Source organism: Phacochoerus africanus, chromosome 10, assembly GCF_016906955.1.
Source record: "Phacochoerus africanus isolate WHEZ1 chromosome 10, ROS_Pafr_v1, whole genome shotgun sequence".
Classification (NCBI taxonomy): Eukaryota; Metazoa; Chordata; class Mammalia; order Artiodactyla; family Suidae; genus Phacochoerus; species Phacochoerus africanus.
This window is the reverse complement of record NC_062553.1, coordinates 68,597,435-68,613,320: the sequence shown is the minus strand read 5'-3', so window position 1 is coordinate 68,613,320 and position 15,886 is coordinate 68,597,435. Positions and strand designations below refer to the sequence as shown.

The window sequence follows — 15,886 nt, the reverse complement described above, 5'->3', positions numbered from 1 at the left end:
ACACTGGAGCTTGCAGTTCCAGCTTCTACAGGAGTGCAAGACACCATGGGGTTGGAATGGGTACTGACTGCCAAAATCACCATATTCACACCCATGCTGCCACAGCTAGCAAAGCATATCACTGCAACGAGAACATGGGAGGCCAGTTATCATTGAACATAAGTGCACAAAAGAGAATTATATAGATTCAGTTCTCCTTCTAGAAATCACATTCCGATACCGAGAGACCTCCAAGTAAGATGATCACTCCATTTGTTCAAACTGGGCCACATCTTAAAGTGGAGAGAAAACATTATGCCAGGATAACAGGTGTGATACAGAACTGGCCCAAGAAAACCAGCTTTGAGCCTATCTATAAAATATTTAAGATTCTTCATGATAATTGCTTCAGCTTCCCTTAGAGACCGCATCTGTCAACCCAGATCTTGACTTTACATTCTGCTCCATCTTCTTAAAGTTATGTTCCCCCAAGATATCAGCCCTGTTGAGGTCTCATGCATACACTATGTCCTTATCTGGGTATGGTCCTCCCTGTTTCTCCATGGGTCTAACTTCTGGGTGTCTTTCAAAATCCAGCACAGCTGACACCTCCTCAGTTGAAATGTTCTTAGATTCTTCCAGGTAGAGGAATTAGGTTCTTCTTCAGTTACATACTTCTCTGGTGTGAAAGCATCTGTTTGTATTTTTTTCCCTCCTATAGGCTGTAACCTCCTCAGTGACAGGAACTTTATTCCTAGATGCCAGGTCAGATTCTATACTCAAGAAATGTTTGGTAATGGATGGAAAGAATTAAGGAAGAGTGGAAAGAAATAAAGTAACAAGGGAATGAGGGGAGCCAGGAATCGAAAGAAAGGAAACCCTGCTTCCCCTTCCTTCACTTATCACAAGAAGATTCCTTTCTTGAGTGAATAGTTTCACTCAAAACAAAGGCACCGAGCCCAGGATTACTCCAGTTCGCTGCCTGGAGGATTTCTAGTCCGAATATTGGGGAAGGAGAACCCAGGTTCAGCTTGACAGACACTTAGAATCGGGAAGCCAGAGTTGAGTGTTTTCTGTGGCCCTTGTGGTTGATTTTAAGGGATGGTCCACCATGAGCCTGATTTACAGAATTTATTTCCTGCCTTCACGTGTGTAACATGACTTCCTGGAGTTCAACCCCCCCCCAATTTTCTATCATCTAAATGTGATTTTTAAAATCCTAGTTTGAAATTCTGTAAAGAAATTTAGTGTGGAACACACTCAGTGAATATTTCAAACATCATGTTCTTTGGACTGTAAGGCAATACCTATGTTTGCTAAGATTTTAATTTTTTGAACTTGCTCCATGTTTGTGTTAAGTAACAAGCAGCTTTTGGGGTTGGGCTATTCTTGGAAGACAATTTCTTTCTGGAAACACATTTATAGTGAGTGCCTCTTGTCTCAGCCAGCTTTTACTGAACAAAGAAATCCACATTGTTTTTTGAGAAAGGTGAAGAGAATTTTTTTTGAGACTTACTGAATACTGCTCAGCCTTAAATTTCTTTCTTCTTTGTATAATCCATGTGCTGCAAGGATTTATTCAAGGAAATTTAATGTGTCATAAGAGTATGATTTTTGTATTAAGAAAGGGTTGTCAGGCTGTTTACACTAAACATTTCACTACTAGTAAGTCTGAATAAATGTGTATAGAAAGTCATTTAGGAAAAGCTCAATGGCTAGAGCAAATAGACAGAATAACATGCCTGTAAATCCAGGTTTCTAAACCCCTACTTGTTCTTAGCAAAACCAAATTAAGTGAACTTATCTTGGCCAAGATGGAATAACAAAGACTAGATTTACCTTCCTGTTCCAAACAACCAGAAATGGACAAAACATATGAAATAGTAGTTTGCAAGACACTATCTGGCAGCAGAGGACAGTGGTCCCTAAGAGATGAGAAACAAATGCAGCAAGCCTCAGTGTTACCTCAGTTTGCTCCCTGGAGGGTTTCTAGTCTGACTCTCAGGGAAGGAGCCCCAGGCTGAGCCTGACAGATGCTCAGAGTTGGGAAGCCAGGGCTGAGACTCTAGAGGGTGAAGGTGGCTGAGTTCATATGACTGAGTCTGAGAGAAGAGAGAGCTACACAGAGGTAAAACACTGAAGGTCTGAAGAGGTTCCCCTCTAGTTTTCACTTGAGTCCTGATCAGCACATATACATGAGGAAATTTCAAAGCTTGGAAAAGATCCACCAAGAGGGTGAGAGGTAACAGTCCCAAACTTCCCTAGGGCTGGGCTTAGTGCCTGTTCCAGTGAGGGGGACCGGAGGATTCATGGTTCACTCAGCAATGGGATGGAGGGGTCTTGCCTCAGTAGTGGTGAACAGTTAGCTCTTTCTTTCTTTCTCTCTCTCTCTCTCTTTCCTTCTTTCCTTCTTTCCTTTCTTTCTTTTTTTTTTTTTTTTTTAGGGCCACAGGTGCGGTATATGGACGTTCCCAGGCTAGGGGGGTCGAATCAGAGCTACAGCTGCCAGCCTACACCGCAGCTGCAGCAATGGTAGTTCCAAGCCACCTCTGTGACCTACAGCACAGCTCATGGCAAGGCCAGATCCTTAACCCACTGAGCAGGGCCAGGGATCTAACCTGCATCCTCATGGATCTTAGTGAGGTTCGTTTTCGCTAAGCCACGACGGGAACTCCCTATGCACAGTTAGCTCTAGATGAGCACTGCTCTCTTCCTGCCTAATATTTTTTTTAATTAAAATATAGATGATTTACAGTGTTTCTTCAATTTCTATTGTATATCTAAACAAGACCTGAAAGTATCTAACTATTTTTAAGTAATTTAACCTCATCCAAGAACAAAGCTCATAAATATTTATAGGAATACAGATATATGTAGCAGCCAACAAAGTAACATTCTATATGTCAGACAGCTGATCAAATTACCAAGCATGCAAAGAAGTAGGAAATTGCAACCCATAATGATGAGAAAGATCATTCAGAACAGATAGAAATATTAAAATTAGAAGACAAAGCATTAAACAGCTATTAAAACTATATTCCATAATTTTAAAAAATAGAAGATAGAGAAATAGCCTCAATTTTTTTCATCCATACGATCAATACTATCTGGGAAGATGTATTATAGGTATGTATTTTATATGGGTAAAATGTAAATATTACAGTGTTTCCTTCCTCTAGCATATTTTATTTCTTACATTAAGAGTAGTTTGATTTTAAATTCCACATGTAAGTGATATCATATGGTATTTGTCTTTCTCAGTCTGACTTACTTCAATCAGCATAATACTTTCAAAGTCCATTTATGTCACTGCCAATGGCATTATTTTAGCAAATAAGTATCTTTAGTGGAAATTCATTTTAGAAATGGCTCAACAATCTTATGAGAAGGCCAAAAATACTATGTTATTAAATGTAACTTGAATAATGTCATTTGTGGGTTAGGAATTGCCCTACACCATTCATGGTATGTGGTAGCAAATGTTCTGTCATAAATTTGTCTTAAATATGTAGTAGTTATTATGGCTCAGATATACTGACCACATAAGATAAAATCATACTTACATGACCTTGCATCTAAACATAGGCCAAAACTGATTTCATTGGCATTATTCAAATAAGCATAATGCTTTAGATTTAAAAAATGTTGAATGGCTTCTTCTTTAATATTTTGATGTTATGATAATAGACTTTTATTTTATTTTATTTTATTTTATTTTACTTTATTTTATTTTTAGGGATGCACCCACAGCATATGGAAGTTCCCAGGCTAGGGGTCAAATCACAGCTGTAGCTGCAGGCCTACACCACAGCCACAGCGATGCCAGATCTGAGTCACAACTGCAACCTATGCCACAGCTTGTGGCAACACTGGATCCTTAACTCATTGAGTGAGGCCAGGAATCAAACCTGAATCTTCATGGATACTAGTCGGGTTCTTAACCTGCTGAGCCACAATGGGAACTCCACAATTTTAATTAATTTATTTATTTATTATTATTTTTTTTTATGGCTGCATCACGACATAGGGAAGTTCCCACCCAAGGAGTGAATCCAAGCCACAGTTGCAGCAACAGCAGATCCTTTAGCCCACTGTGCAATGGGGATCATCCCCATACCTCCACTGGGAACCAAGCCTCTGCAAGCAGATTCTTAACCTACTGCACCACACCAATAGACATTTTTAGTTCCATGTTGCCATAAATCTACTTTAATAACAATTTATTGGATGCAGCATAGTAAAAATTTAATGCATCACAACAAAAAGGCATAAAGTGAATTTTTAATCACTTAGTATATAATTCTGTGCTATGGATGTGTAAATAGATAAATAATCTAGATCTCAGCTTTACCCAACCTTTTGTAGATTATCTATAAAATATGGAAACATAGATAACATTTTATTTTTCAGAGCAGAGACTAAAGATGTCCTTGACAATATTCTGATATTTGTCTTCACCTTCAGACTTTAAACACTCTCTTCTTTAAATGGTGAATGAGAAGTTTTTTTCTATTGTGATAAATTACTAGACCTCTGCATTGTCGTGAATTGTTTTATATCATAAAGTAGGTTCTATTTTTCCATGTAAAATATGTTTTAATTAGGAATTATATCCTTGATCAAGGATTCAGCAACAAATTAATTATACATGTAATCAGTCATATATGATCAAAAAAAGCTGTAACAATCATAAGCAATTAATAATCTAAGATAGAAATTATGGCCCAATTATTAATTATGGAGCTCTAGCCAGGAAGGAGATCCTCTAGCACAGCCCATTTATTTTCCAGATAAGATAACTGAGGCTCACAGATAAGTTTGACATCTTTCTCAAAATCATGCAGATGGATCTTGGCAAAGCCGGTCCAGACGTCTGTTCTCATTGTATTTGTTTTATTGCTGCATTAAAAAAATTCCCACGAACTCAGTGGCTTAACACCATACTCTTTTATTAGCTCAGCATTCTGTAGATCAGAATCCAAGGTCCCTGGACGGGGTTCTAAGCTTAGGGTATCACAAGGTCTAAATGAAGGCTCTAGCCAATTTGAACTCTGCTCTGGAGGCTCTGGAAAAGAATCCACTTCCAGGATCGTTTAGGCTGTTGGCAGAGTTGAGGTCCTTGGCGTAGGACTGAGGCCCCTACCTCCTTGCTGGTGTTGACTGCCTGCATCTTGAAGCCTTGCTCTGGATCTTGCACAGGCTCCTTCTAGCCTCAAAGCCAGCAATGGTAAGTTATACTGTCACAGTTCACATTTCAGACCTTCTCTCTGCAGCCAACCAGCAAAAACTCTCCACTTTTAATGGCTCAGAAGAGTTAAAATGCCTGGATAATGCCTCTGTCTCATGGTCAACTGTGCATATACCATAATAATATTTCATCAAATTCACAAGTTCTGGGGACCTCTGTGAGGCTATTTCAGAAAGTTTGCCTTCCACACTCCTGAATCTATTCTGATTTTCTTTGTTTTGGACCACACAGCCTCACTCTGAGAGATCTATAATATACATACAAATTATAAGTTTGCATGTATGTATGTATAAAAAGTTTACACATAGCTCACACAAATAACTTAGATATTCATGTGGCTCATTCCATCACTTTACAAGATCTCTGTCTACTTCTGGCCTTCTTTTAAACATCATTTCTAAAAATGGTGCCCACTTCACCTTGTCACTCTCACTCCTCTCATCTGTCTTATTCTCCTTATGCTACTTCATTCTTATCACTGGAATGTAAGTTCTATGCAGGCAGACTCCACGTCTGCTTTGTCCCCTGCTGTACTCCCTCCCAGTGCTTAGAACAGTGCCAGGTCTAGTAGCCTTGTTCTTTAAATATGTATCAGAGATAATAAGTGGGGGGTTCCTGTCGTGGCACAGTGGTTAACGAATCCGACTAGGAATCATGAGGTTGTGGGTTTGATCCCTGGCCTTGCTCAGTGGGTTAAGGATCCATTGTTGCCTTGAGTTGTAGTGTAGCTCGCAGACTCGGCTTGGATCTTTCGTTGCTGTGGCTCTGGTGTAGACCGGTGGCTACAGCTCCAATTAGACCCCTAGCCTGGAAACCTCCATATGCCACAGGAGCGGCCCCAGAAAAAAAGCCAAAAAGACAGAAGAAAAAAAGAAATAATGTGGCAAATGTTAATATTCAGAGGTTGCGTAAATTTTTATTAAATCACTCCACATACCTTTGGAGAAGAAGTATTCTCAGGTAGAGTATCTGAGGAAATTTGAGAAAAAAAAATCCCTTTACTCCTAATAAAGTAGCATATAGAGGCAACTGAAAAATAATTTGAGCTTTGAAATTGAGAGCTGTGAAATTGAGTTCTCTTTATCCTTTATGCAGTTGAGTTTACTTAGAAAACTTAAACTTATAGCAGTTTAAGATAAGTAGGATGTAGTTTGGCAAATTGGGTGTAAAGACCTCTTCCTCTTCTCTTAGATTTATTAGACCTGTACTACAAAAGCCATGAATAAGAAAGAACATAATGTAATCAAAAGGAGGAGAAATATTCATTAACATACTATTAAGTGCATAAAGAACTAATGTTTGAAAATTAAAAACAATGCTGTCTTCCAAAGGAAATCCTATAAAATTGGATTGTGATGATCACTGTACAACTATAAATGTAATAAATTCATTGAGTAATAACAAAAAAACTTTGATTTTAGCTGTATAAAAGCAACAGAAGAAACAAACTAGAAAAAAGATCACTAAAAACAAATGAAGTACTAAATGAGATGAAGAGAATAAAATAATTGATTTAGGAGATTTTTAATATAAACAGAATGTATCATGCTTTTCAAAGGACTCTACTGCTCAAGAATAGTTCATTAAAGAAGAGTGAGAAGGAAAATGAGGAAAATTGAGGACTATCGCAAGGATATAGGTGGGTTTATTCATCAGGGGTCTTTTATTTTCAGTTGTTAGGAACTAACATCAAGCTATCTTCAGCAAGAATATTTTCAAAAGAAGTTAGAGAAGAAAATCAGGTGGTAATGTTTTATTGACTCCAAAAACTGAAAAGGTCAAGGTTTAAGAAATGATTGAATTCAGAAGCTCAGAGTCATCATTGGAACATCACTCATCTCTCCATTAATAATCTTCACTTTCCTCTTCTTGCATTAAACTTCAGCGATTCTTCCATGCTCACCCTCAGCATCTTCAAGGTCATATTCTGCCAGTTTCAAGCTCATTAGAGAGAACTCCTCTCTCCTAGTAGTTCCAAATAAAACAGTCCTAAGTCATAGTTGCATTGGCATGAGTTAGGCCATCTGCCCATCCAATTACTAGAGTCAAGGAAATGGAATATAGTTCTTGCCCTGCCTGGGTCAGTGTCCACTGCTAGAGCTGAGTACAGAAGTGTGGAATAGGGAGGTGAAGCCAGGAGGATGTAGATCCATGTAACTGCATGAGCTGCCTGGAGAAAGATGGATTCTCCACACCTAGAGTTACCAGAATACAGAATTCTCATTTAAATTTGAATTCAGATAAACATGGAATAAGTTTTTAGCATTAGGTATGTGCCATGATGTCATTTGGTACATTCTTATACTTAAACAAAAGTTTATCTGACATTTGAATTTAATAGAGAATCCTGTATTCTGTCTGACAGCCCACCCACACCAAAACATTTCAATGATTTATTCAAAAAAATGGGTGGAATGGGGCTGAGCTAGCAACAGTGATGAGAGTCCACTACTGTAGGAAAGGTGGACCAAACCTTTCAACAGATATTACCGGGCCAGAAGAATGTGGATGTGATCTGTAGGCAAGCAGATTACAATAAGAGAAATGAAACATAAAATGCATGAATGCAAACTAAGAATAAGAGAGACCAATGGAAGACTGTTACGAGGGAATAGGGAAAAGGAGGATTTGAAAAGGGGGATTCAGCAAGGTGAGCTGCCTGTGCAACTTCCGTTTCCCTTCCTCTTTTATTTCAAGGCCTTCCCCCTTCATCCTTTTAAATAGGATCTCAGTACTATTCATGATCTCACACTTTTCCTAAATGTGTACTTCACTGGCCCTCAGTGACAGAAGTAGATTTCTGATTGGACTAAGACACCAATGGGAATGGGGTCTGTTCTTTGATTTTTATGTGGCTTTGTGATTAAATTCTGGCCACTGAAATATGTAGTTCAATGTCCCAGAGGGCTTCAAGGAAAGTCTGTTGCCTGCTTTTAAGAAAGCATGCATGAAGATACAATTTGTTGTACCTGATTATAAGGCCGAAATTGGTGAAGCCATTCTGAAGTAATCAAAGAAGGTAATCTGAAGACAAAATCTGTATATCAAGAACTGTAGGATATGAAAAGACGGAGAGAATGGTGTACTTGATGATCTGTTGATGAGCTGAGTAGCCCAGGAATCACTCTACCTCTATGCCTCTCATAATGGAAACTAATATATTCCCTAATTGTTTAAAACACTTTAAATAAGGTTTTCTTTTATTTGTGGCTGAAAGCATTCTAACTGACATGTAGGAGATTATTATTGAAAGCCAGGATTTTTTTTTTTTTTATTGGACACTGAGGTGACTTTTCCATTTTGTTTGCTAATGATCACAAACTCAAAGCCTGAAAACATTATTTTTCTTTTTGCTTAAAATGTAAGTTTTCCATCTAAAAGATTACATATGCCACCCCTTGAAGTAGTCAGTGAAAACAAAACCAAACATGTATTTTAGAATTAGAGCTTTTGGGGACAAGAAGTCACGGAAATTAATATTTATTCAATGGTAATGTCTTTTTTCTCAAAAAAAGCAACAGTTACTTAATGAAATTTCAGAATTGACATCATAAATTGGCTTGAATATAGTTCTTTGAACTGTCATTGTGGAATTTCCCAGTTGGTGAAGGATTCAGTTGCTTTTCACAGAAACGTTTTCTATCTTGATGGAATAGTGCCCCTCTATGTGTGGAGATGCTGTTACCCCATATTTTTGGAATCATAACAATATAAATTTTTTAACATTATATCAATGGAAAAGTCACTATTGGATGTTACAAACAGGTCAACACAATTATTTAAGTTAACTCCTCTTTGCTCCTGATCTTAACAGATGACGTGTTGGATTTTATGTCTATTTTTAGCTCTAATCTTAGGATCTCCACTTACCATTGGAAAATCCAGCTTGTGGTATTCCAGTCACTTCATTTTCACAGCAGTAGTCTGTTCATGAAAAAGGCCAAATTTCTACATATAGATTAATTCTGTGTTTATTGTTACTGCAAAATATTTTTCTTCCTCCTTTTCTGAAGTGATGCACTACAGAGAAAAGCTGCTGTGGGACACTTTGATAAAGTGAATCCTACTTTATCATCCATTTATTAACATGAAATTAACTTGCATTCCCAGAGGGAGTAGGAGAGCAGGGAGCATCTATCCAACAAAAGTAAAAATTGTCAATGTCATATCTGTCAAGACTAGATTCAGTGGCCCCAAAGAAAACCCAGACATGGCCTAAACATGAGGGAGAAGCCATCCCCCATGTGCAACAACATCTGGCCCGAGGCAACCCAGGGCTGGGTTGCCCTCTCCATAGTCACCTTGGGTCAGATCCCTCTTTTATAGCTACTCTGTCAAACTCAGCACATACCTCGAATCCAAAGTTACCTCAAAGAACTCCTAATATCACGTCCTCAGTCCAGGCAGCTGGAAGGAATACTGAGTGAAGGACCAAAGGGGCTTGCTTGCCAAGATGAATCACCCACCTTTGAGAAACCTGTGTAGAAGCCTTTCATACAAACTAATTTAAGCCACTGAGGTATAAGCAATATCTCAGTTTGTATCTCATTGGCTTATCCTAAATCATGTGTGGTCCTTAGTTTTAAGGGAGTTTACTGATGACTTTTAGCTGGGTTTATTGCTACCTCATGTTGAACTGGCCTTCCACTCCTTAGGCATAAGAGAATGGATATAGGCTAGATGATTCTATACCATTCTCTATCTAGTATGCTTATTCCACCCAAAGTGTATTTGTATCAGATACAGAATTAGAGCTCATATCTTTCCAATTTTAACTTTGTCTCCTGCCATTTTTCATACCATAGGAATTTTTTCCGAGGTGGGAAGTGATTTCACCACCCTACACTTAGATTTCCTTGTAAATAAAATTAAGCACATAAACATGCTGTATTCCATTCTGAACATGTCTTAAGCCCAAGTGTTATAATCATCAAAACAAATTATATTCTACCTTACATGTTTGCTAATTTCAAAAGTCTGATTTAACCATGTATCCTGTCTTTGGCACTAAAAGTTCAGTATTTATTGTGACTAGATTCGTTACCTTTGTGCCCCCAAATATTTCATGTTTTCCAAAAGCAGGCTTTGTAGTAAAGTCATTCTTTTTCTGCAAGTTCCTTTATAGCATTTGGGAAGCTATGGGGTACAAAAAATTGGGGGGATATAATCAGAAAGTTTCCAAAATATTAATTCTTTCAGTAACTTCTAAGGTAGGTTTCAAAAACCCACAATTTCCAAAAAGTTTGAAAAAGAAAGTTCACTCTAAGTACTAAGAGAATTGCCTTTCATATTTTTGTGAAGCTTGAAAATAACCAATTGCAAGACCTTATTGATTGATACATTCTAAGATGCTGTTTTCCTGCTGATTCTGTTATCACACCAGTCACTCTTTGCTGACCAGCTCAGCCACAATCTTTCAAGTCACCTTGAATGCACTTACTTAGCAAGATGCCAACAGATTGTCACCAGAGATCCATAGTTTGCAACACCCAACACAAAATACCACTCTCTTTTCACTTCTTGAACTTGCCTATTGCCCTTTCTGAGATTCCTCAGTCCTTAAAGTGGAAAACAGATCTGATAAGGAATGTTTGGACATGATTAGCAGGATATTTACCTTTAATTGTTCCTATTTCTATACTTACGGGGGCGAGGGGAGGGACACAAAGATGACGGTAGAATTAGAGACAGAGGAGATCTGAGATTTTGTCAAAGCGTATGTGCGCTTTTAAACTCTAGCTTTGTAAAGGTGTGAACTATTCCTAAAAGGCATCTTCTGATACCCTGATTTAGATTTGCTCAAAGTAGAACTTGTAGAAGTGATTTAAGCCTATACAGTTGTGACTGGATGATACAGATTCAGCTTCATTCTGAATATAAATCCATCTGGGACAATTGTGTAGTTCCCAGAGCTAACACCTAAAGAGTTCTTAACCTTCAGGGTCTACCATGTGTGGGTACTCAGTAAATCTTCATCGAGTCGAGGTCAGTGCCATCTATAAATTTACTCTTTTGAGTTGGATATTAGGTTTTTCATCTACTAAGCATGTTCATCTCATTGGAAAAATCCTAATTTTGCCTGAAAATAAGCATTCTAGATTCTTCTCTGCTTTATCTACTTTGTGCTTGGCATGAGATACTGTTACCCTCATTCTTTCTGAAGCTACCAGAAGTTCAGATTTTCCTTTCCAAATTCCAAATTTGTTCCTACCTCTTTTAAAAAAGAACTATAGCCATTTGATTTGTAATATATAAAATAAAATGTAGAAGCTTTAAAAGGTGTGGAAAGCTTCTCTTAATGGGAAATCATCATCATAGCAGTAGTAATAGCCGTAAATACTATTTATTGAGCACTTATATCTTAACACTAGTCATATCATTACAGCAACTATGCAAAGTAGGCATTATTATCCCATTTTACAGATGGGAAAACTGAAGTTCAGAGAGGTTAGGCATCTTAAGTAAAATGACCCTACTTGGATGTGACACTCCCAGGATTTGAAGCCAGGTATATCAGGTTACAAATCTCAAGATCACTATATTATAAAGTAGGCATACTAAGAAAAATTCATTATGAATGAGGACATTTCACAGCCTCTGAACTACTTGTACTTAATAGGGATATGTATAAATAAAAGTGCCAGGAGTTATTCCACAGTGTTTCTTTGAAATGTTTGACATTGCCCTCTTTAGGAGTCGTAGATAAGAACATTGGACAGCACAGGAGGAAATAGAGACAGAGGTATTCTTGATTGGATAAAAGCAGTGGTTGAAAGGAAAAGCTTCCCTTGCAATGGTTGAAAGACAAAGTCTTCCTTTCTCTTTCTCAAGTTCCTCATGCAATGAAAAAAAAAAAAAAAAAAGATTCTCTTCTCTTAACCAGAAAACCACCTATTTAAGGAAGGATGCAAAGGCCAAAGCAAAGGTGTCTTAGACCAGAATGAGCTGTCCTTCTGAAATAAGCATTCAGCCTTCTTCATTCATGCATCGGACTTAATGACATGATGACATTGCTAGTTTATTTCCATTGGACACTGTCACTGACAGTTCTGCCAAGTAAGAACCATTTTTAGAACTGGGAGCTCATGTTTGAATTTCCTATTTGTACACTAGCTATCACAACCTTGCACATTCTCAAGTGTGTGAAGAGACTTGAGGTTGAATAGTAAAGCTGTTTGCAGGTGCAGTTTCTTACCCTCAGTGTGGGTTTACAGTTCTTAAAAACAACTTTTGAGGAAAGCTTTCTGTTTGATGTGGATGGTGGTGAGAATTATTTACATATTGTGGAGCCAATGTGATTCCCTGACGAGGAAAAAATGCCCAGCTAATGATCCAACATTTGCTCTAGGGTCAAAGTGAATTCAGTATAGCTTTCAAGCCTGAGAAGTCATATTCAGAGCTTGTGCCCATACTTGTAGGGGAAGGTGCTAGTGTTTCTCCATATTTTTTAAAAGTGGAAAGGGTGTGAGTGAGACCTGTACTTCTGCCACTTCTAATCCCATGTGGCTTGGCCTTGGTCACCAATCTTCTTGGCCAAGGGACTTTACTTTTTGCCCCCTCAACTTTACTAAAACCACAAAGGTGGAGAGGAAAATGCCTATTCATTAATGTCAGACACTGATTCAAATGGCTTGCAGACCTCAGTACAGCATTAAATAAGCCTCCATATAGATCGTGAGCCAGAACTGCTTCTGTCAAACTTGTTTTATATATATTATGGGTTGTTTTAGACATCGAGGCAGTGTGTAAAATAAAATCCTTTCCAGGTTTTATATCTTTGAAATGTAAATGAGTATTCTTTCAGTTCTGTATGAGCAGTTTTGAATATTATCTTTTATTTCAGTATCCAAATCGTATATTTTATTTTTCAGTTCACCAGACATTTTCTTTGCCAAAAATATGGTAATCTGAAGGCAGATCATCTAGATAATTAGAACCTGAGAATGCTTCTCTCAGTTTCTTTCTCTCCAGGTGGATGGATGGATGGAAGGATAGATAGATAGATGATCTAGAGATATGTATGTATCTGGTTATCTGTATATTTCTCTATATGTATATCTGTTTGGAAAGTTCAAAAAATAAATTCCTTCCACAGCATAAAGTAAATTGTTTCACATATAGGTAATTTTCTGGCTGATTTCTTACTTTGCTTTCTCATGGATTCAGATACGTAGCTGTCAAAATGACCTGCTACTCAAATGATGGCCAGTACAAATGTGGAAGGCCTAGAGTGTCTCCCTAGCATCATGCACTAGAAAACCATGTTCCTAAGAAATAAAGTAATATATGATGACTGATCATCGTACCATTAAATGCTGTTGTGTTGCCACACTATATAATTTGGTTTTTAAGTTAAAGCTACTGGAAAAAGAAGCAGTTTAAGTTTATGTGATACAAATTCCACACTCCATGATGAAAGTAACTTAAGTTAACCACTGTAAGCTTATCAACCTGAGATTTTTAAATTTATAGTCTCTGTTTATTTAATGACTCCTTCACCTGCACATGTTCTGTGCCCCCACTTTCTGTGCATTAAGGAAACAGCTGGAAGAAGACAAAAGTACTCTTATCTTCATGGAGCAGTTGGTCTGGCTGGTGGCACTGCCTTCTGTGCAGTGGTATTATTTTACCCTCAGTATTGATTGCTTTTCTGTATCAAATGTATGAGAGATCTATCTGATCCCATGCGTATGCACATAATTTAAGGAACAAACTGAAAAGCAGCATCTCGGTGACTATGTATGATAATTATCGGCCCCCAAGAAGATCCTTTTTTGTAAGAAGCCATTAGAAGGCCCACTGGGGAAACTGAAACACCTGGGTTCCTTTTGTTTCTTCATAGAGTCGAATCTGGAAGGCCTTGATGATCTAGGTACTGTTTACAGCAGCGTTGATCAGCAGCTGAATGAAACCATGAGGCGCCGCAGGCACGCGGGAGAAAATGATTACAACATCGAGGTGCTGCTGGGAGTGGATGACTCTGTGGTCCGTTTCCATGGCAAAGAGCACGTCCAAAACTACCTCCTAACCCTCATGAACATTGTGAGTAGTGACTCCCTCTTTGAGACTTTTTAATTTTTTAGTTCCCTTCTCCTGTTATCAGAGGGTCTTTTGGAAACATCTCTGAGGTTGGCTGGGACTGTGCACCACATCCAAAATGTGGACATAACTTCATTTAGTTCAAATATGGATCTACATTTTTAGCATACAAGAATGCAAAAATAAAGGAAGCCTTAAGTAGGATTTCATTTTGGGTGATCAACTGGTTCTTCATTGTCATCTAAGAGAAATCATAAATGTAAAAAAATTGTAATGCAATGGAATTGTAACATGAATTACTCTTTTCCTTTGGTTCTGTGGATAATCAAAACTCTCAGGAGTTCCCACTGTGGCTCAGTGGGTTAAGAACCCGACTAGTATCTATGAGGATGCAGGTTCAATCCTTGATCTTGCTCGGTGGGTCAAAGTGTCCAGCATTGCCATGAGCTTCAGTGTAGGATGCAGACATGGCTCGGATCTGGTGTTGCTGTGGCTGTGGTGTAGGCCGGCAGCTGCAGCTCCGATTCATCCCCAGCCTGGGAACTCCCAAAAGCCATAGGTGTGGCGGTAAAAAGAATAGAAGAAATAAAAGAATAAAAACCAAAAAATCCTCTCAGGACTTTGTCCATCTGACTTGACAAAGACCATGAAGGATGAGCTAGTTCTGTTTAGGATTGATTTGCATCTAAGGATGACGAGGAATTATGTAGGCTTAATAACTCTGTGTGGATGCTTGTCATTAGAGCTTTTGAATAGAGTGATAGTTTTCAACATTACATAGTTGAAGGTGATATAGGTACCAAGCACAGTCAACTCTTGGCACAATGATGCACTGCAGTTATAAAGGACTCTTTAAATATGTTCTTTATTTCTTCTTTATGAGCCTTATTCTTATCCAGAAGAAATACAGTCAATATCCTCAAATTGGTGTTCTTTTATTCCTTGTGAATTGGCAGAGAGCAGTTGAGGGAAAGTAATACATAAATCATCTATTTCTAAAAGATCATTGAGCTAGTGCACTCTATTTTATATATTTTATATCCTAGAATTAGAAAATACAAATACACATTATGTTGATACAACAAACGTATTACCTAAGCCTATTCTTTCTTTCAGCTTTTGACTTTTAATGTAATTTCTTTGGTCATCTTACCTTCTTTTTTTATGTTAAGATTAGATTTCCAACAGTTATACTGGAGAAGAAAAATTATCAATTTTATTAATCATGGTTTTATTTATTTGAATATTTAAGTCAGTAATTAAATATATATTTTGTTCGCTGAGATGCCAATGTGTAAAATTCTGCATATATCATGTCTCTCTGAAGTGGAAAATGAGCATAAAAACTCAAACACATGTTTATTTATTCATTGGCACTAATTCTGATTATGAAGAGCAATTATCACACAGAAAACAAATTCCTGTGGAGATGCCATTTTTACTTGCATCGTTCATTGTGCTCCTGGCTGCTTTCTCCTTGTACTGTGGTGGCAGTCAATTAGTATAGACCTGTTAGACCCCTAACTGGTGCTCAGAACTACGGAAAGCTCTTGGAGTAATGCAACAGAGATTTCCTCTGGTCCTTATCCTCACAGTACTTAGTCAAGACCTCAAAAAGAA

At 37.8% G+C, this 15,886-nt stretch overlaps 1 protein-coding gene across 1 annotated transcript in view; it reads left to right on the top strand.

Moving 5' to 3' along the window:
* The window catches only part of ADAMTS3 (ADAM metallopeptidase with thrombospondin type 1 motif 3), a 270,429-nt gene that overhangs the window by 186,139 nt on the left and 68,404 nt on the right, over positions 1-15,886 (top strand). The window contains 1 exon segment of the mRNA XM_047799019.1: positions 14,070-14,269. Within this exon segment, the coding sequence (XP_047654975.1) occupies positions 14,070-14,269 (200 nt within the window).